We start from the raw sequence: 22,191 nt of genomic DNA, 5'->3' as shown, positions 1-22,191 counted from the left end.
TATTTCATAAGGTTTTTCTGATTAAGTAATGCATGCTTATGCCTGAAAGTTTAGAAAATTGAGAAAATCTCACTGCCCAAAGAAAACCCCTGACAACAATTCATTGTATGTCTGAATTGTTAAAGAATGTGGTTAATATGATTTAAAAGAGGCCTACCTGAATAAAGACTTGCTAATTCTCTTGATCTTTCAGGCCTACAGACCAAGTCGAATACCAAATCTTTCAATTAATTATGGCATGCATGTACTTGTGAAGGTCTTATTCCTCCGATTACTTATTAGTTGCTGCTCTGTATTCTACTTCATTTAATAAAATGCACATCATCGGTTTCTGGTCACCGCTGCCGCATCCCGCATTAGAAAAGCTTCACCGTAACACTCACTTTACCTCGACGTGTTTGCGAAGGATCTTGGACGTAAACAGGGCTGGCGAGGTATGAGTTGAATGGAATCCGTAGTTAATTTCGTGCCGATTCTGCTCATCCGCTCCTGCAGTCGCCATTCATTTACTCACCTATTCGGCAACTTTTTACTGAATATCTGGTATGTTCTAGGCACTTAACGGGGGAGCAGAGAAGTAAATGCGAACAAAACACATAATTCCATTCCTCTCATACTTTAACATTTAATGGGAGATATGGAAAAAGTGAACAAGTTAACGAAATACAGCCTGTGACAACATGCTCTGATGGAAGCAAGCAGAGTGTCGAGATTCACAAAACCTAAGACCATACAGTTTTCCTCTGCTTCGGACCTTCGCTAGCTCAGTGCTGCCGCTACAAGGCAGCCCACCTCCTCAGCGCGTCATCAAAGCTCTTCGTAGGTTGGACCCTGTCCCACGCTCCTGGCTCCCACTGCCCCTAATGCTCAGGCACACGTGAGTACTCACCTCTCCCTGGACGCATATGTAATGCCAAGGGGCTCAGCTTTTAACCTGGTAGTGACAGAAGGTCTCTGAGTGGCTCTGAGCAAGTCAGGGGCCCAGCCTCGCGTGGCGCGTGCTTGCTTGGTGACTTTGCGGAGTGGAGCGTGCAGAAGGCCCTGGTCAGGTGGAGCATGACGGCCTGTTAAGCATCTACTGGGCTTCAGCAGCAGCACAGCACGGCCTGCAGTGGGTGGCAGCGACAGGTCCACGAGACGCTGAGGTGGCTCGCCCACTGGGACGTGAGCGTGGACTCGCTCTGAGGGCGATGAGGTGACGTGAACGCCCCCCGGCGTTCTGCCTGGCAGAGGTTGGCGAGCTGCCAGCTGCAGCAGTAAAGGTAGCAGTGAAGTGACATTAAGGCAGTAGCACGACTGTAATGTATATATATACAGGATCCTCCAGGGCGGGCACAGCATGTTGGGGAGGCCGGAGGGCCCACGGGCTGAGTTTCTTTCTTGCTTTCTCTCAGTCGCCCTGCTGGGTTGACGTGGAAGAGAGGACTCTGGGAAAAAAGAGAGACGGATTGAAATGGATAAGGACCTGGGTCTTCCTGCGGGAGTCTTCATTTTGATAACTTCTCGTTTGACACATCGTCTGCCTCCCACCCCTGCTTTTCACTTTCTAACGACCATCACGGACGCCCTTTCTGTCATTGTCGTTCCCCTGTAGGCGTCTCTGATCATTTCCTTCACCCCTTGTAACTCTTTCCCGAGGGCTGGACTTGGCTGCTATGTCTGGGTGTCCGCCGTGAGGCGCCGCCGGCCTCCTGGCCAGCTCAGGTGAGTGGCTTCCTCACAGGATGCCACATACGCCCCTCGGGATGTCAGCTCGCATTCCGCCGCTCGGGCGGAGCTGGTCTCTGAGCGCCCGTTCGTAAAAATGTGGTCCCAGGCTGGCAACCTCGGTCTCACTCTGCAACTTGCCAGAAATGCGGAGTCTTCGGTTTAATCCAAATGTATGTTTTCGCAAGATCCTGGTGGTTGCTCTACACACTGAAGCTTGAAAACTCTGTTCTGAGAGGTGATGTCTGAAGAGCAGAGCTGCTTCCGCTGCCCTGCGCCCAAGGGCCAGGTTCAGGGGGAGAGGTCAGAGGCCGCACGTGCTGGCAAGCCACTGGGGTGCAGGGGACCTGGCCCCGCAGCTCCATTGCCAGCCCATCCTTCGTCCCAGACTGCCCTGGAGAGCCTCAAGGTCAAGGTAAGAAATCCAGCCATTCGCCAAGAGGGCATCGAGCCCAGTGTTTCACGGTGGCCGCCAGCCATGCCGCCTCCTCCTCTCAGCAGCAGCTGGTAGCCATTGTTACCACGGGGACGGTGGCACTGCAAACACTGACCCAAAGGCCGAGGCCTCCATCTGTATGTGCAATGGCAAGGTCAGTTCAGTTCGGGAAGGAAGCACAATGGCCCTTTGTTCAGCAGATGTTACAGGATTTTGATGGCAGGAAGCAGCCAGGGGCCGATTAAGAGACAAAGCGCAGGGCTCTGTGTGCGCCACACTCAGCCCCGACAGCCCTACTGTAACAGCCACGGGTCACACAGCCCCCGCCTGGGCCCAGCCACCTTCCTCAGAGATACCGTGGGCGTCGGACGTGCCCGGGTCCATGCGTCTCTTCCCAAGCAAAGGGGGCGAGGCTAGGCCAGACTCTGGGAGGGCTGGTGGGGGCAGGGAGGCGAAGAGGCAACGGACAGATGGGACGGAAGGTCACAGTGAGGGTTGCTCGGGTCAGAGACCACGGCGGACCAGGGATGAGACGTTGGTAATGGGATCAAGAGACGTCGTGCTGAGGCTTTGAGGGGTGGGAGATGCTAGCAGTGGCCCCGCAGTGAGGCAGGATGTCGGAAAGGCCAAATTCGGAACGCACGCCCCACTTACCACTGGGCGGCGCCGGCGTTTTGCGGACCCTTCCTGAGCCTCACCTTCCTCACCTGCAAGATGCAGACACTGCCAAGAGGGGACGCGGCAATGGAATTAAAGGGACTGGCTCACGAGGAGGTACCTAGCAGAGCATTTGGCACGAAAATTATGACCTCTAGCTCAGACGGACGCCCTTTCTGTTACCTGTCCACTTGTACACCTGCGCTCCAGGCCCCGCCAGTGCCACCCCGAAGAAGGGTTTGGGGCGTGCTCCCCAAACACGGTCAGGGGTACGGGCAGGGTTAGACTGGTGGCAGGCGGGAGACCACTGCGGTGACCCCCAGGGGGGCCAGCTGCGGTGCGAGCCAGGGCAGGGCGTGTGGGCGTGGAGGAACGCGGAGAGTCTACGCAGGGTCCGCCGGCACCGAGTCCTCATTTCAGGATAATCGCCGCCGAGCGCCGTGAACGGCTGGGCCTGAGCTCCCTCCCCTTGAGTTATGTCACTGTCGCACTTGAATCGTTTCCTCGTCCGGCCCCTGTTTCACTGGCTTTTGCCTTCACCTGACCATGAAGGATGCTTTGTCTCCCCGGAAGTTTCCCGAGAGTATCGCTCGGGAGCAGGACCGCCCGCCACCCTGCTGGGCCAGCTCCGTCCTGCAGGGTGGCGGGCTGGGCCGTCTTCCTCCCGTGGTTGTAATGGGACTCACTTCCTCAGAAACCTGCCCCTAAACACTAAGCAGAGCGAGCTGTCCCTGTCACCTTGTTCTAGTCCCTCGGAAGAGGGTGGTCTCAACCCCACCTGGAGCTTCTATGTCTTCCAAGCATGGCCGGCAGGAGGCGGGATCCCTCCTTTTCCTGCTCCCCCCCCCCCCATTCAGGCCTGTGGTGATTTGACGACCAGTAGCGCCTCTTTCTCCATCAGTATTATATTTCTACACAGAGGGACAAAGCAGCCCCGATGGGTATAACTGGTGGCCATGGAGACAGCTCAGGGGTCCAACCCAGTGCCTGATACCACGGGAAGTCGCCCCTCTCCTCTGAAGAACAAGGCTTGCCTTACCGGGCCTCACTCATGCACCTAGATCTTTCCATTCATGCAAGTTCTCTCTCTCCCACCAAGAGCAGGCTCACACCCACCCATCCGTGGACAAGCGTGGGTACCGCGGTGTCCGAAGGCTGCGCTCTGCTGTTGTTTATGCTGGGTGTCGAGTGAAATTGTGTGTTTAGATCTCATTCCCTTCCCTTGACTTTGGGGATTACTCTCTGCCGAGGGACCCTCAGGTCTCACTGACCAGGATGCTCAAAATCCCGGTCTCAATTTTCTCCCCATGTAGGCCAGAGTCACTTAGGTTAGGCTGAGGGAGAGACAGGGACTGACAACCAGACTGGCACAGGGAGCACTGTGGGGTGCTGAGGGGTGCTGTTGCTTGGTCCCTCCCCAGGTTTCTAGTGGAGGGCGATAAGGTGTCCAGACTCTTCCCGTTCACTTCCGGCATACCCCTTCGCGTCTGAAACCCGCCTTTCTCCTGCTGACTCCTTGCTCTTTAATAAAGGAAATTCACCAGGGGTTTATTTAATAACGATCTACTATGTGCACCGAGTTATTTGGCTATTTGGTAGTTAAACTGTCAGCCTCAGCTTCATCTCATTTGATTTCCTCACTAACTTCTTTCCTTTGGGGGAGGAGATTGAGATCATTCAATATATTGAAACTTCCAGAGGGCGAAGTTCAGAGATTGGAAGGTTTTAATAAAACTGACTGGGGCTTTCTCCACCTGGGGTAGATGTGCCTCATTATTTTCTTCCTCCCACAGATTTCAGAGTGTTTCCTTTTCATAAGTGAACTTCCTTATCGAATGTGAGATTCTTCTGGACTTATCCTGGAATGCGGGCTGGGGACACTATGCCACGAGGAAGTCATCAAGCAGGAGGACTCACTTGCTTTATTATTTCCTAAGCGATATTGCTTCTTGAAGAAGTTTTATTAATATCCCCAGGGACCCTTTTCTTATTTCCAGATCAAACTCAATCATCGTTGTTGCTCCTTGAGCGATACGGGGAAACTTCAGGAAGAAAAGTGATGCTCCCATGACAGGTGCGAGTTACAGGGACTTGGATGTGTTTTTCCCGGAGGACCTGAGTGAGACCTTGCCAGCGAGCAGGTGTTGCCCGTGGACCTGCATTCCATGGGCTGACGAGCTAGCTGGTCTACCACACCAGGGCCACTGCCTGTTCCCTCCGGCTTCTGTCTTCTGGCCCCAAAGCGCCTCAGGTCCTTCCAGAAAACGAGGACAGGAGGTGCGCTGCGAGTCATCAAGTGCCAGGGCCGGCCGTCTAACGTGGGCATCCACGTCCCCCAGTCCTGCCTCCTCCACTCCGCCGTCTCCCCCGGGGCATGGCTCGGGCTGAGTTCTCTCACACGTCCCTCCTCTATCCACGTGCGTTTCTCTGTAGAATGGCACCATTGTCCTCTGTTTGTCAACTTCCTCTGCTTTTTCATGGGTCCTGCCCTCTCATGGGCTTAACATGGTTCATCACGACCTCTCCTGGTTACATCGAGTATTATGAACTTCGGGTTTCGATTCCCACTGTAGTATCTTTGTAGTTTGCAGACCAGTGCGTATGGTGAACCCCCATGGATTGGGGGTCCACTTTGGTTTCATCTGCATTGGCCAGGAGGTGCTAGGCTATGGGAGACTCAACCTCGGCCAAAGGATTAAGGACCGTGCAGGACAGTGTCACTCAGAAGGGATGTGGTCATGGCAAGCACACTAAGGCAGGCTCGCCGCAGCATTATTTTTGTTCTATTGTGGGTCTGAGCTTTTCTCTCTCCACTTTAGGCAAGGGCAGGGGAAAGAAGGTGGTCTGCAGGGCGGGCAGACGCTGGGATTTGCTGAGGGCACAAACGTCCCCCAGAAACAGCCTGGCTATTAGTAAGGAAAGGCCACCCTTCCTTTAAAAGCAACACCATGCCAAGAATCCCCTGTTATATCTGCTGAGAATGACCCTTTGTGGACTTTGGAGGCTGAGTGGGTAGGGAAGAAGGTCAAAGAGAGTTGTTCATTTCTCCTTTAACTTCTGTCTACCTTTGCTCAAAGGGGACTATCGGACTAGTCACGGGGAGAAGCAAAGGCCGTCCCTCCCTCTCTGACACCGATCAAAGAAGCTAGGAGGGGGGCGTGTTTTGTTAAAGAGCTGATAGAATCTGGATGGGAAACAAAGGAAAGACTGTAAGAGATCAAAGCAAGAGGAACAGAGAAAGCAAACTCATTTTGGCGGGGAGACATTCTCTTGCACGTGGAGGTGTAGTTACCTTGGCCTCTGGAAACGGGCGCCCTCCCTTCTACCAGGTGGGGCTTCACTTGACTGGATTGCGGGTGGGAAGACTGTTATGAGCTCACTCAGCTCAGCCCATCTTCCTCCCCTAGGGCTTGGGCTGTCCACACAGAGGGCAGCTGGGCCGGGGGATGGGAAGCGAGCGAACACTCGCGGGGAGTTTTTGTGGATCCTGTGAGCTCCGCGTGCAGAATCTTTCTCACAATCCATTGACTAAAATTCGTGAGGCCAGAGTTAGCTGTAAGGGGAGCTGAACTTCATAGCGCAGCGCCGTCCAGGGGAGGGGTGAACAGTGGCGAGCAGCGGCCGTACGTGCCGCCGCGAGAGCCTCATTCTAGTGTTCCTCGTTGGTGGCTTGTGCCCCTTCCTTGCCCGTGGGTACGAACCACCTCCATTCGGGACAAAGGCGCCGTTCCAATCTCCCTTCTGTCAACCTTCGTTTTATTTTACAATCCGTTCGAGGTTCTCATGAGGGAGAGAGGGGCTATTTTTGGACCCTTCAATTGGTGCGTGGCCTTGGAACGCTGGGAAATAAAACACAGAAATGGAATAAGAAAGGGGAGGAGACTGGGACTCTAATTTTCTTTGAACCTTAAATCACAGGGGGAAGAGAATCTGATTTTGGACTTTAAATCTCTTGGACTTTAATATCTTTGGACTTTGACTTAAGCATTGCCTTTGATCATTGAACTTTAATTTCTTCCCAGAAAGTTCGTGGTGAGAAGAGGTTGATATTCAAATTTGGAACATTCTGTAATTGGTATTTTATTGCCGGAGTGTCTTAACATCATTTAATTTCATTGTAGAACATATAATGGTCTATATTTAGAGTAACCATGTAATTTATCACCCAAACTAAGATAATTGAGAGAAAAAGGAGGCTCTATTAATAATTATGCTGGGACAACAGACATAAACCTGGACTATTTCAGATGAATTGGGATGTATAGTCACTTTAGCTATATTGGAAAACGTGGAAGGACAGAATTAAGAAAGAGAAATGGAGTAGGGAATGAATTTCCAGCAATGAATGGAGTAGATTTAATTAATGAGGATTTGCTTACACATATAAGAGCCCTCTGGTGATCAATTCCAGCTTGTCCACCAGTGGTCCCAGGAGGACCCATAAAGGAGCTGTACCAATCAGGGGACATCCAGTTAGGGAAAGAAGAACCACAGTAAGTAAGACAGACAGACAGACAGAGGGGACTCAATGCAGGGAGCTGGGTACACAGGTGTCGGAGAGCTAAAAGAGCAAAAAGGAAGAGTGACATACAGATCAGTAACTGCAGGAAGTGGCTACCATTGCTAAGGCTCAGGGAACCAAAGGAAGCAGGTGGAGTCGTCCTCGGAATTCAGAGGGCGGACGCTGTGACCCGGGGGGCGAGCTTCACACAGCTGAAGAGTGATGGGGCCGGACATTGCTAGTAACTCTGAGGACACGGTACAGCCGGTGCTTGGAGGACAGGAAGGAGCATCCCCCACCACCCTCCCCGCTCCTCCAATTGTGTTTCTCCTTTCCATCGTGCCCGGTTCCTTTCGGAAGACCCCACCCAACAGGGGCTAACTGTCGGGGGAGACTGGGACGTACAGTTTGCAGAGTCCCAGCCCCAGTGTTGAGAGCGGGCTCGAAGCAGAGAAACAGTAGAGACATCAAGGGGCCAAGACACAGCAGCCGGCCTGGTGAGCGGGGAGCGGAGAGGTCTTTTTAAAAAATTTTTATATTAGCTTTTAGGTGGACAACACAACGGTTAGACATGTATATAATTTATGAAGTGATCACAACCGATAAGTGATATAACATATTGAAAGAGGATAAATGCCAGTGCACGGAAAAGAAAATGGTGAGGAGAGCAGGACTGCTCGATTGGCGGTCGAAGGGCTAAGCGACGTGATCTGGTAGCCTCACTCGGCAAGTGCATTTGAGCCAGTGAGGAGCGTCGTTTGTCACTCACACTTAGAACTGTAACAAATGCCATAGCTTTTTTTTTCTTTTGGTGAGGTGACCCTTGGTTGATCTCACAGACTGCAAAGATCTTGTCGGCTTACAATCCCTTATTTTTTACGCCTACAGCACCTGGTCTTCCTAGGTGGTCTCCCATCCAAGTACTAATCAGGCCCGACGCTTAGCTTCTGAGATCAGACGGGATTGGGCTCGTTCAGGGTGGCATGACCATATACGAATGCCATAGCTTTTGAGGTGAATATCGATCATTCTGTTCCTCGGTCCAAGCAGGCTTTTGTCCTCAGTCCTGAACATGTGCTGAGTGGCTCGCATGAGTAGGACTTCGGGCTCTGGCCCTCAGCAGAGGCAGGTTCATCCTCCTGAGGTGTCTTGGAGCAATGCCTCAGTCAGAATTGCCTGTAATTAGTGCTTTAAGCAGCTTTGCAAACAGATGCAGGTGGCTGGTCCGCCCACCTCACCCCGCCTCAGCTTCGCATGGGGGGGGGGCGCAGTATGAGGGCAGTGGCTAATGCTGTTGGCAAACAAACGAGCACTGTTTTACTTTAAAGGCAGCGGTCCTCGGTCCTCGGTGTGGGTGGAGGGTCATGTTTTCGGGAACCTTCCAGGGGGCGTCTGTGAGGTCAAAACCACTTTCATAGCAGCCCTAGGATGTCATTTGCCTCTTTCCTTTTCATTTTCTCCTGTGTATGGTAGAATTTTCCAGAGGTTACATGGCATATAATAGCACAACAGATTGACTGAAGAAGCAGATTAAAATACTCCTTTTTTTTCTAACTATATATTTGTGCGAAGCCTGATTTTCTTTATATATTTCCATCAAAACAACATATTGCAATAGACTGAATGCAGAAGATATGAAAATCCAGCTGTCTGTTAAGCCAAACTTAAAAGAGATTTCCAAAGATGTTAAAACAGCCTCTCTCCTTGCTAAGCTTGTTTTTTGGGGGGAAAATACAGGTACTTTCCATATAGATGGGATTTATGTTAATATACATAATAAGCTTTTTATTATTTATAAATAAATTCATAAGTAAACATTAAACATTTTTTCAGTTTTAGTTTTAATGTAGTGATTATCAGTGGGTATAATCCGCATAAACAAATGTAAAGGGTTCCTGAGACCAAAATGTTTAAGAAGGCAGCTCTGGAGGCTTCGATATGCTCTCACGTTCCCGTGCTGTTACAGCCTCAATCACCTCTTCCGAGTCGTCCTTCCTTGTCCCCAGACATCACCTGAACGCTTGGCCGTGCTTTGCCACTTGACTCTCGGGTATCCATAGGCATGCAGAACTACTTTAGATTAAGGTCTATCTTAATGGAGGGAAAAAAATGCATTTAATCCAGAGGGGAAAGAAAAAGAAATTAGAGATGTCCTGGGTTGGTACAACAGGTATCTAGAGAGTGGCAAGGTAATCAAGTTGATCTCTTAGGTGACCACATGTGTCCTCAGGTTGGACCCAGGGCAACTGGACGGCTGCTTAAAGAGAAGCAAAGGGAGCCTGCACACTTTCTGGCCAGGAGGAAATTGGCCGCTAACTACCCAGCATGTTTTGGGTCACTGGCTCTTGATACGGGCCCTTTGAAGAGCTGTGCCAGATGCCCAACACCAGGGTGACCCAGGTGCAGGCGACCTAGGCTTATATTCGTACAGGTTTCCGGGCCCTGTCCAGAACCCAACAAGTCAGTCTCTTGGACTAGGGATCTAGAAATCTGTATATGTATATTTTTAACTTCTTGGTTGATTCTGCAGTTCAGCCAGGTTTGGGACTGTTTGATTAGCCTCCTTAAAAATCTGTCAGTTAGTAATGGAGACATGTGAGTTACATGCTTTTGGTTCCAAATATTTGTCCCAACCACCTACCACAGGTCCAAAGTACCTACCTTTGGTACTTAGCTTTTGGGGATTAAGGTGACATCATCTTTAGTGTTATCTATTTGAATACTACATTCAGCTAGCTCTGGGAGCGACGTTTTAGCAAGTGGCTTATAAACTTGCTCTACCAGAGAGGATGGGAACAAGGAGGAGGAAACTTTCTGGAAGGATATGGAAGTGGGAGGCCAATAGCAAAAGCTTGAGGATTCCAGGCCCCTCAGGCAAGAAGAGAACGGAAGACAGACATTGATTTCTGCTGAACCGACTCCCGCGGCTCTGTGGAGGAGCCAAGATGTGGCTGCAGATTTTGAAAAATGTTGGCATCAGTATCCCTGTTACCGGATGCTAATGACATGTGCTGGCTCTGAAGGCAGAGGAGGAACCCAGACGACCCTTCAGTCACCTGTGCTGTCTCAGGCATGTGAACGAGACCCAACCGATGACCTTCCCATTGCCAGTCCGGTCCCCCCCTCTGCACTGCCTCCAGAATAATCATCTCAAAGGCTTTTTAAAAACGTTTAGAAACTTTTTATTGTGAAATAGAACAGACACTCATGAAACGCACAAAACGTAAGTACGTATAGCTTAACGAGTAATTAGAAAGTGACTCTGGTAACTGTCACCTAGAGCAAGAAGTAGAATCCTGCCGGTCCCTCTTCGGCATGCCTCCTTCCAAACGCAGCCCTCTCCTTCCCCACAAAAGGGTCCCAGTCTTAGATTTGCTAAAAAATAATTTCCTTGCTTTGCTTTAGAATATTGTCACCTATGTGTGCATCCCCAAACACAGTAGTTTAATTTTCCCTGGTTTTAAATTTTAAATTTTACATAAATGAAATCATGTAGTATTTCTTGATATCTATCTTTTTTACTTTCATATAATTTTTAAAAGATAGTTTTCATGTTGTGGCAAGCAGCTATGTTTTTTTTTTTAATTTTTTTCATTTTTGTTTTTGTGAAGTATTCCATTGTTTGAAATGTACCACAATCTATCTGTTCTATTGTTGGTGGGTGTTTGTTTTCCTTCTAGTTGGGGTTCTTATAATCAATGCCATGATGAATATCCTTTCATATATATCATGGTGTATATAATTATTTTCTGTAGTCTGTGTACTCGGAATGGAATTTCAAGGTCACAGGGTATATACATCCTTAACTTTACTAGTTAAAGGCACATAATTTTCCAGAATGGTTGTATTAACTATTCACTCAAGTTTTGAAGCTGGTTTTATGGCCTGGCATATGGTCAACTTTTATAACTGCTTCATGTGTGCTTGAAAATACTTTTTATTCTGGGGTAATAGGATAAAGTGCTTTATCTATGTTTTTCATTTTGTTTAAGTTACCTAACTCATTCTTAATTTTTATCTGCTTCAATTACTAGAATTAAGTGTGATAAAATTCCCTCCTATGTCTGTGGATTTGTCTACTTGTTTTATAGTTTTGACATTTTAAAATGTGTATTTTGAGGCCACATTATTAAATGCATAGAAATTGAGAATTATTATGTTATCATATTGAACTGAAACGTTTATCATTGGATAAGCGAGTTTAACTCATTTCAGGCTTTTTGCCTTAAAGTTTGTTTGGTTGTTATTCTTGTCTCTCCAGCTTTCTGTAGGTGCCGTTTCCGTGGAATGCCTCGGCACATTGTTTTATTTTCAAACTTTCTGCATCCTTGTGTTTTGGGCGTGGTTTTTTTTTTTTTTTTATAAACAACAGATCGGTATTTTTTTAAAAAAAATCCAGCCTGACAATTTTTCGTTATTTATTTATTTGTTTATTTTTCATTTTTTCGGCGAGGCAACCTTTGGTTGACCTCACAGATTGCAAGGACCTTGTCAGTTTCCAATCCCTTAGGTGGTCTCCCATCCAAGTATTAACCCTGCTTAGCTTTGAGATCAGACAGGATAGGGCTTGCTCAGGGTAGCATGGCCGTAGATGGACGATTTCTCGTTATTAACAGGAGGATTTAATCTGCTTACGTTTATTACGGTCACCGATATATTTGTATAAAAAAGCGCACCGTCTTCCTGTGTGCATTCCGCCTCGTCCCAAGTCCTTGTGCCCTGCATTCCCCTGCCTCGCCTCCTGTCGGGCTGCTCGAGCGGTGTGAACTGTCCGGTGTTCCTCCTCTTTTAGTTTGGAGGTTATAGACGTCTTTATTTCTATTACGTGAGTCATTTTAACAACGCGTTCTTGGTGTATCGATGTTTAATGGTAATTTATATTCTATCCTCATTCCAGGTAAGTCGAGGACCTTTAAACAATTAACATTTGGTTTATTCTAGACGCATATGCTGTTTTTTTGTATGAGTGAACATTAATACTGAGTCACCTCGCAACCTCTTGGGGAGTCTCGGAGCAGTCTGGAAGCCGCGAGACTGGGTGACCCAAGCTTTCCTCCACTTTAATATTCTATAAGCATGGGACTGCAGTTTAAAAGCATTCACTGGACTAGCCCCCTTGTGGATAATGCGCTCATCGAAGACAATCGCAGAGAAGTGAGGCATGGGTTTTTCGTGTTTCCAAATGCGGGGAGGTTGGCGACCGAGTGGTCAGGACCATCTCCTTTCAGCCAAATGCAATTGAGAGCTTCAGGGAAAGCTAATAGATCCGCATATAAAATGAGGTACATTCAGAAGACGATAAAGGAACTGTAGTTGCCCTCAGGCCTGAGGCTCACCTAAGATGATTGCGCTGGAGCAGAATCACTTTATTTCCTGCTAAAAGTCTGTATTTTTGTTTTTCTGTCTCTTCAGCAGACCCAAGCGTGTGGCCCCTTTCACTGTGGGTGTGGAAGGAAGAGTCAACGTCATTTCTATGTATGTGTATACAGAGTTGTTCAAATGAAGTGGAAAAGAAAATTTAAACTGCACGTTTGTTTGGTTTAAAAGGGGTACTATTTTTCACATGATTAATCACAGATTAAAACGATTAAAAAGGTCTTATCACTTTCTGGGGGGGGGAGGTGGGATATGTTGGTTAGTGAAATTAAACTTCAATTAAATTATGTTTCACACAAGCCTGGGAAGCAGAGAAGTTTTTTATCATTCGGATTGGATTTAGTTCAGTAAAGTGGAAACACTTCTTTTCTGTAGCGTGGCTAAATATACTAAACACATCTACTTTTGTTATCCTAAATTTCCACCTGTGCCTGAAGCTATGTGATAATGTAACCAGAGGCATCTTTGACATCTTGGTGTGGGGAAGTAAGCATCTTTATTTTACGTGGCATCCCGTGGACTCTCTGAACCCACTCGGGATCCAAGGCTACAAACAGTGACATCACAGTCCTAAGCGTCTTGTTTTCTTCGAGAGCTCACTCTGTATTTCTTGATTGGGATATGATATTTCTCTGACTTCATAGTGGCCAATGGGGCAAGTTACAACTTCTAAAGAGCAAATGACTCAGTGTGGAGTCACTGAGTCGTTGGTCCCCTGGGGAAAGAATCCCAGAAGCTCAGACTCTTTGAATATAACAGAAGCCATTTCAATCTCAGGACCTATGCATGTAAAGAAACCACATGACCCTCCGCTCCAGCCTTATCTTGTTTCCACCTTACAGATGAGACAGTTGATGCCCAGAAACGTTAAATGATTCGTCTAAAGTCATATGACTAGTAATTACCAGTGTCCTTTCCTAAGGCTTAAATTATGCTTTGCCAAGCTCGGCAAATACATGGACGTGAGGATTTCAGAATCCACTCCAATGCACAGCAAGTCTCATTTCCGTGGGCGCTTACCCTGCAGCAACCCGGAGATCTTCACCGATCGCCAGTCTTCTCAGGAAAATGGGAGACGCAGCATTACAACTACAAAAGCTCCTTCGCAGTGTTTAAAGAGCGCAAAGCCCCTCGCTCAACGCTCTTCTTCCCTTTCAGAATCTGTGGATCGATGAGGTGGGCGTGTGATGTCTTTTGCAGACCAGAACTTGACAGAAACTGAGAGCTTCTGTCAGGCGAACCCAGGCCTCCTGTCTGGCCGTCCTGACACCCGCCAGATTTTTCTCTGTTAATTGGCTCCTGTGCAGCCGGTTCTTTTAGCCACGATTCCTTGAGTCTTCTGCTGTGTGTCTTGATTTCAAGTGAAATGTCGGAAAGCCGTTCTCAGCCACTCCAGGCTTCTAGGGGAGCTCGTGTTTAGGAGACTGGACAGAGAAGGAGGCAGCCTTCAAAACTGTCGTGTAGACGTAAAACTAGATCCATTCAGGCTCCTCAGATTCAGAAAATAATTCTCAGAAAGATAGTGACTGAGGCGTTTGATCTCTTTCTGAAGAGGTACTTCCCCTAAGGCCACATGGAAATGGAAAGGGGGTTTATGGGGGAAATGCCACTGTGACCTTAGAGGTGCAGTCTCGAGGTTCATGCCATAATGAGGAATGGAGTACTATTAAATCTATTAAATTATGCTGCATATTTTAGTGACTCCACTAGCGGTAGGCCAAAAAAAAAAAAACCACGTTGAGCTCAGAATAATTCTGGAAGGAGGATTTTGCCAAGGAGATTTGAATGTCAAGAATGTATGTGAAGCTAAAAATAAGCAGCTCACGCGCATCCCAGAGCTACGTGTGAGGATGTATATATAATCAAATTAAATTCTTCCATTTCCACTTATGGAAAAATCTGTTGGTAAAAAGTGACTAGAAAACATTTAGTCATATTCCACTCGGATTACGCTTATAAATACCAAACTCCAGACTTGTCAAAATAAACCTCACCAGCGCTTCCCGGCTGAGGAGACAATAACGGGGCCGGGTAGCAATATGCAAATATGCAAAAGCAATAAGGAGCTTATGGATATGTCGTGCCTGGAAAAGCCACAGGAATTCCGCTCCCACCGAAGAGAGGGTTCAGGGACATCCAAGGGGAGAGTGTCCCTGAAGTGCGATGGGCCCAGCGTGGCCTAACTGTTGGATGCAAAGCGGAGAGCCTTCAGAGACCCTCGAGGACACGCGAGACCCAGGCCCCAGCACTGACTGAGACAGCAGGTCTGTGGCCCAGGACGTTTTCGCGCCGTTTCTTTTCCTGTCAGAGAACGCGTCCCCCTCAGTTCCGGTCTCGCTCCAAAGGGCCAGCAGTTGTGCGCTTCGCACAATGCGTCTGTGGACACAACGGGACTGTGAGGTTGGCTGCTGCCAACACGCCCATGTGCAAACCAAGGCCATCTGCAGAAGAGGCACTAGGTGCCAATGCCTGGAAATGGATTCGTTGGCATTTTAAGGACAAACATCTTCTTGGCTACGACTACCGAACCTCCAATCCAAAACTGGAGGGCGGGAGGATCGAGGCCTCAGCAAGTCTTTTATTTGCTTCTTAAATTGGAATTAGAACACTTGTGTACAACTGTGCGTCTTCTAGTCCCCTCTGCTTGGCCCAGATCTGGATGCCCAGCCAGCAATGTCTCTATCCAGCGAGTTCTGGGGCTGACCAGTGAGAAGCGGGGGGCACCTTTCTTGGCTGGCATGAATGGTTGGAGAGTTCAATTGGCCAATTATATTTGCCAATGCAGGTGACACACACTCATTTGCTTTGTGCATCCTCCAAGCGATGAAAGGACGGGGTGACAGGGTTGGCTCAGGCTCCATGCGCATGCCCAAGGTGGTGACGGGGACGCGGTAGAGCCGATGGGGCTCGGCGCAGCACTGCCACTGCCCCAGGGTCTAGATGAATTCGGGCTTGGACAGAACCTGCATCTCGTGCCTCTCGGTTCTCTCTCGGCCTGCCATCCTGGAATCCCGTGCTCTTCGCTCACTAGAGAAAGAATACAACAGGGAGGGAAAATCATTTGGCTTAGCGAAAGCGGAAGTAGGAACATGAAGAGATCAGAGTTATGAAGGACGCGTTAAGGAGCAGACGCTGTGCCTAGCGCTGTCCATGTAATACCCCTGGCCTTCCTTCCCCACCAGCCACAGGCCTCCTTCCCGCTGGCCAGCACCAGAGTCCAGTGAATACACAGCACTGGCCAAGAGGTAGGCACTACGACTAACCCCATTTTGCAGGTGAGCAAATTGAAGTTATGAAGTTAAATAACTTGCCCAAGGTCATAGGGAGCTATAAATCATCAATGGCAGGATTTGAACCTCGGCCACTGGGATCAAACCCAAGCCTTAAACCGTTTTATTATTCTTTCTCCTACAGCTTTCTCCATCTACTTCCTGAGGCTTTTGCAGGAAAATAGCTGAAAAACAGCAAAAGTGTCAGGGATCTCATGTCGGCTCTGTTACTAATTATTCCTATACCCTCACTGATGTCACTTAACCTTGTGAACCTTAATTTGTGTTTCTGTAAAGTGATAATGATGCCCCATGACTTGCTGTCACCACTGCATTGTATTGAGGCGATCCACGCGGAGATGCTTTGAACTAAAGAAATGTCTTCTCTAGGTGACCAGAAGGCTCTGGGGTGCAGGAGAAAGAGCATGGGCTGTGGCCTGGGCCAGGGCTTAGACTTTGTCAAACTCGTGGGACCTTTCTGGCCCTGAACTGTCTCATCTATAACCTGCTGGGAAGCTCTGGAATGAGGAAGACACACACATGGGCATCCAAGCTCCGTGGGTGGCAGTGTCTGGTCCAGCAGGGGCATCCCTTACCTGCAGGGGAAGCAGACCGAGCTGCCGAAGGCGCAGTAGATGAGCGGGTTGATGGCGCTATTCAAGGCTGGCAGGTTCTGAATGATCACGGAGGCGTAGAAGCGCTCCTTGGTGTCTGGAAGGAGGCCGAAATTGTCCAGCATGTCGAAGAGGAAGTACGGACTCCAACAGCAGATGAAGGCTGCGGAGAAGAGAGCCGTGAGCGCCACAGTGGCCCGCGGCCCCAGGTGCTCTCTGCGTCGCCTTGGCGGGAGGTTCAGCTAGGATGTCCCTGAGCACCTGGGACCTCGCAGAAATCTTTACAACGGTTGTGTGCGCGAATGTTCATGTCGTGACCACCTGAAGACACGCACACGTAAACACCCCACGGATGCATTTCCAAAACAGCACGTTTCCTGGAGCTTTTCCGTTTGCAAGGGAAGGTGAGACTCTATCAGAAGCGTGGGAACGCCTCGGAAGGAAGGGCAAGTTGCCTTGTGGAGCCTGGAAGAGGTGTGCATTTCTGCCCCCCAGGCGCGTGTTGGGGGCGTGGTTTCTCCGGGATGCCAGCCCTCCCTCTGCAGCAGGGCAGTCCTGCCCCTGCCCCCTACACCCTTTGAATGCCCAACGGGACATTTATGTAGCAGAAGACCCTGTTTATAGTTACCACACTCTAGACACCTAACTTTTATATAAGAACACAAATATTTTTAATAAATACTAAATTTTCAGAAATGTAATTCCCTCGTGAATGAGGAAAGATCATTTTGTTTAATTTGGAACTGTAGCAGGGTGTGTTCACCTGCTCAGAAAATCAACCCACTGACAGCAATCTGCTTTATTTTTTATGTCTCCATGAAAATACACCTGTATTGGTTTTCATCTGAAGCTGTTACTATGTCTGGCTGACTAGTTAATTCTTCTTCCTGTGTAGCCTTGCTCAAGTATTTACTTATTGAAATTTGTATTATTTCATTATAATTATTTTTTTCTATTCTTCCATTATATTGTTATATGTTGATTGTTTAAAAATCATGTTAGGTCAATAGTACTGCGTATACATTCTATGTCAGGTTGATAATGGAGCATTGCAAAATATGTGTTATAGAAAGGGTCGTTTGGGTCGGATCGGGCTGTCGACATTGGCAGACCTCCTTGCCGGGCCTCCCTACACTCTGATGAAAAGGACCCAGGCTGGGCATGTGGTCATTGATTACGAGGGGCTGAGCTGGCCCTGGAACACATGTGTGAACTCTCCTGGCGGAGCAGCTGGGCAGCGGGCATCCACGCTTCTGACTGGGAAGGCAGGGAGTTTCTGGTTTACTCCAGCATCTTCTGGGGAAGGGTTTCGAGGCCTGGTGGGCTGTACCTGCTTTGGCCCCAGGTCTGCCTGCAGTGTTGTTTTGTGTCTCTATTCTGCTGGCTCAGTCCCGCCACATGTGGTCTGTTTGACATTTCGCTGTTGTATTATATTATCGAAAGGTGAGATCGACCATTTCGGTGACTTGACATGCAGCTTACATGAGGGCTATGCTTTCTCAGAGTGCCCAAGGGTCACACGAGGGGTAGGGAGGGGGAGTCTTTGAGCTACATAAAAAAGAAATAACACAAATCCCCTTCCTTCTTGCATGTCCTCATTCATTCATTCATTTGACAAATATTAAGTAAGCAGCCGATGTGTGGGGAGCCCTATTAAGGCTTCGGTGGTAATATTGTAAGGAACACAAAAGTAAAAGTTATTGCTCTCATGGAATTATTACTCCATCAGGAGAGACAGACAATAAGAAGATCAATATTTATCTCGTAATGTCAGGTAGAAGTAGGAAGATGAAGAAAAATAAGGCAGGGTAAAGGCTACAAGACGGCTATTTAAGACTTGTCAAGAGGCCTTTCCGAGGAAGTGGCTTTGCTAGGAGACGAGGTGATGTGAGCGGGTAAACCATGCCACCATCCGAAGGCAGAGCATTTTTGGCAGAGGGACAGTTCAAGGTCCCCAAGGTGAGAACAAGGTGACATTTTGAAGAAATATGGACAAGACCAGCGCCACTGTGGAAGGAGAAGAGGGGTGGGAATGAGGCTGGAGACGCGGCTGGGGGACAGATCGCAGAGGCCTTATAAGACACAGGGAAAAGGCGGGGTCACATTCCAATGCAACGGGAAGCCATAGGTGGGTTTGCGGGGTCCCGATAGGGTCTGACTGACATTTTTAAGTGATCGCGTTGGCTATTTTGCGGAGAAGGAATAAGAGAAGACAGCGGCCGTGTTCCGGGCAGAAGTTGATGGGAGCTTTGACCGTGGTGGTGGTTTATAGATAATGAGAATGGTTGGACTTGAGATCTGCTCACTAGGTAGAGCCTCCAGGCCTTGCTGGTGGACTAGTTATGTGGGGTGTGAAAGGAACAGAATAATGATGGACAGGTGACCCTTAGGTTTTTAGGGCGGACACTGGGTGAATGCCAGTGTCCTTTACTGGAGCCGCAGGGCGAAGAGTTCCTTCGCAGGGGGCGAGAGAGCATACGAAGACTTCTGGTCTTACATGTCAAGTATGATAAGCTTATGAGATATACAAATAGAGATCTGAGGTAGAATCGCAGATATAATTTCTAAGCAAAGGGTGTGTTCAAAGGAGGAACTAATCCAATGTTGCTCGTCGGTCGGGTGAGACGAAGACTGAGAATTGACATTTGGGATTTTGGAGGTTGTGGCGGTTTCGATAGGGGTGGTTTTGTTGGAGTCATAGGACGGGAAGCTGATAGAAACAGGGTCCAGAGAACGGGAGGTGGAAAGTCGTGGATGTGCTAGAAAAGGAGGCGGCGGGGCAGGCCCGCTGCCGAAGGGCTCGTGAGGGAGCTTTCCACAGCGTCCGCGGTGCGCGTGCGTCCGATCCCATCGAGGGGCAAGTCTGTGACGGAGACAGGTAACCGGAGGGGCGAAACTCTTGAGTCGGCAGAAGGGGATGGGAATCAGGCTCCAGCAAACATTCTGGATGGGAGGGACATAGAGAGGCACATGGCTTACCGAGAATGATGACCATGCTGTACTTGATGGCCTTGATTTTGGCCTTCGAGATGAGCCCTCGGTTGTAACTGGTGCACAGCTTCCCATCTGCAGATACAAAGAGAGAATGCTAAAATGAAGTGTTGTTTCGGGACCGCTTACCTCTGCTTCTCTGTGCCCAGGAGGGCCCCCTCGGTCATTGTCGGAGTAAAGACAGCTCTGGGCTGGATGTTGGAAACTGCTCGGTTTGCAGCTTAATATAAAATGCAGATATATTGGGGCATCCAGACTCTCTCAAAGAGGCTTGGCTGTTTGCCCTGAATCAGTTGAAGCTGGAATTAGCCATGTGACCACAGCGGCCATGCTGAGACTCCCATCTGGTCGCGTCGGCAACTTAGAGCAAAGCCATTTTCTTAGGTCGGTTACCGCAGACTAACTCATTCATCCAACTCAGAAACTCCACTCTCAACAAAACTCAAACTGCGAATATTTAAAAACAAAAACAAACAAAAAATCCCATCCCAAAGAGGAGCCTGGACATAACTTTAATCCTACGTGGGCTGTCATTAGATGGTATTCATGTGAGAGGTAAACATAAAAATCCATTAGAATATCAGCTTAATGGACACAAGAATTTTTTATTCACTCCTTTATCCTCTAAACTTAATGAGTGATTAATATTTGTTGAATGAATTAATACAAACCTCACTCTAGTCAAGAAGTGGTAAAATAAACATTGATTAGAATGGTCAGAATTCAGCTCAATAGCTCATGGTAAAAGGAGAAGAGAGACGGCCGGTTTTGGGGGTGGAGATGTTGGGCACAGGGTCCCTTGATGCTGCGGGAGAATCCTGGCTGTCAGGGCTTCCGCCAGCCCCAAGCGCCTCCAGCTGGGTGCCACGGATTCAGGCTCCGGTCAGAGGCGACCCAGGGCGCCCGAGTCATATGGGCAGGGCAGCTGTACACGTGTTCTCTCTACAGTGTTCGGATTTCATGTCTAAAATTCATTTTAAGCCGCCTAGAAACTGGTCTGAAGTTTACCTCTGCACTAGTCAGTCTACCCCTCTCCAAACTGGTCCAGCCCAGTCCAACAAGCCGGCACAGCTGCCAAGAGATCAGACCTGAACAAAACGGGCTAAAACGGAGTTTCTGTTCCGTAGGAACTTTCAGTTCAGCGTGAAAGATCACACTCTCCCCACAAGGCTGGATGAGATGAGAGATGAGAACTGTCGCCCCCCCCCCCCCACCTGGGGATGCCTTGTGGCCAGTTCCACGGGCAGAGGAGCTGGGGCCGCCGGCGAGGAATGGGGACGTGTGAGCAGCAGGGGGAGCGTCCTCAGTCAAGACACGGAACCAGGAAGGCGTAAGGTGTGCTCGGGCTGCAGTGAGTCTCCCCACTTGGCTGGAGCCCGAGAGCACACTGGGGTTCAGGGTGGGGACGAGAACTGAGGCCAGAGTGGGGAGACCTTGAATGTCTTCCAGAGGAGGCTGGGCCACACGAGCTATGGAAGCCTCTGAGCGTGTTCACAGCGTGGACATCTACATGCTCGTTGGAGATGACGACCCCTCATCGGGGATAACAGGAATGAGCGCTCTTTCGGGGCAACGAACTGAAATGGTAATTATAATTAATTTTACGTTTCTCACTGTGTATCCTGTAAGATGACTCCTAGGCATTGTTAGGGCCTTTCATTTATTCCGTGCATTTCACAGAACCACGAAACTTTCCTGGTGTAGGGAACCAAGCACTTCAGAAACATTTACAGCAATACGGCTCCCCGATCCTGGGTGAATTTGGCGATGTCTGGACACATTTTTGGTTGTTGAATTGTGCATGTGTGTGTGAGTGTGAGTGTGTGTGCGTGTGAGTGTGAGTGTGTGTGAGTACGTGTGTGTGAGAGTGTGTGTGCGCGTGTGCCTGTGTGTGCATGTGTGAGGGTGCGCGTGTGTGTGCGTTTGTGTGTGTGAGTGTGTTTGTGTGCGTGTGAGTGTGAGTGTGTGTGCGTGTGTGCTGCTGGCATCTAGAGGCAGACACTCGGAATGCTGCCACACACCCTTCGGTGCTGTTCTGTGACACCCCCACAGCAAAGAATGGCCCAGTCTACAACACGGGTCGCGGCCGGATTGAAGGATCGATATCCGAGGGTATCTTGGGGAGGATACAAGTTTCAGGGTCACACCTGAACACTTCCCCCAGTCGTAGCAATTACTAGCTGCCTCAGTTTCCCAGTGTAAAGAATGAGACGTAAAACTCCAACTTCACACTTATTTCGAGAACTAAAACAGAATAAGGTATTCGAGATGCCCCGCCCACGCTCGGAATGTCAATTCCCTCATTAGCTGGGATGAACGAGATTCTAACGCTATTTCAGGGGGGATATGAGCTGCCTTTGTAGACGTGAGCAGAGGGCGGAACTACATTTAAACAGTTTATTCCACAATATTGTTATCTGTGTAGAGAAATTGTCTACATCCAAAAATTATTTGGGCAGGATTTCTTATACCCATGGGAGGCAAGTAAAACAGACAGCAGACCGAATTCTGTCCTTCAAAAGTGCACCCATCGGCTCGCTGCAAAACGGTGTGGCTCTGAAGACGTAGCTGGCTTTTCAGAAATGACATTTGTGAAAGGTCTGAAATCTGCTTAAAATGGAAACTTGCAGTAATTTCCAC

General features: G+C 48.8%; 1 protein-coding gene and 1 pseudogene across 2 annotated transcripts in view; both read right to left on the bottom strand.

Moving 5' to 3' along the window:
• Positions 1–8,180: 8,180 nt before the first annotated feature.
• On the bottom strand, positions 8,181–8,296 carry LOC118611246 (annotated as a pseudogene).
• Positions 8,297–15,573: 7,277 nt separating this feature from the next.
• Positions 15,574–22,191, bottom strand: part of NPSR1 (neuropeptide S receptor 1) — a 96,900-nt gene continuing 90,282 nt past the window's right edge. The window contains exons 7-9 of one of the 2 annotated variants that reach the window (XM_036230468.1): positions 19,540–19,626; positions 16,543–16,723; positions 15,574–15,704 (exon numbers count right to left, since the gene is read on the bottom strand). In XM_036230468.1, coding sequence (XP_036086361.1) covers positions 15,614–15,704; positions 16,543–16,723; positions 19,540–19,626 — 359 coding nt within the window. In that variant the 3' untranslated portion in view covers positions 15,574–15,613. The remainder of the gene's footprint in view (positions 15,705–16,542; positions 16,724–19,539; positions 19,627–22,191) is intronic. The other variant, XM_036230469.1, reaches the window with a different exon arrangement.

This window comes from Rousettus aegyptiacus, unplaced genomic scaffold (genome assembly GCF_014176215.1).
Source record: "Rousettus aegyptiacus isolate mRouAeg1 unplaced genomic scaffold, mRouAeg1.p scaffold_m13_p_13, whole genome shotgun sequence".
Classification (NCBI taxonomy): Eukaryota; Metazoa; Chordata; class Mammalia; order Chiroptera; family Pteropodidae; genus Rousettus; species Rousettus aegyptiacus.
This window is presented reverse-complemented; position numbering and strand designations above follow the sequence as displayed.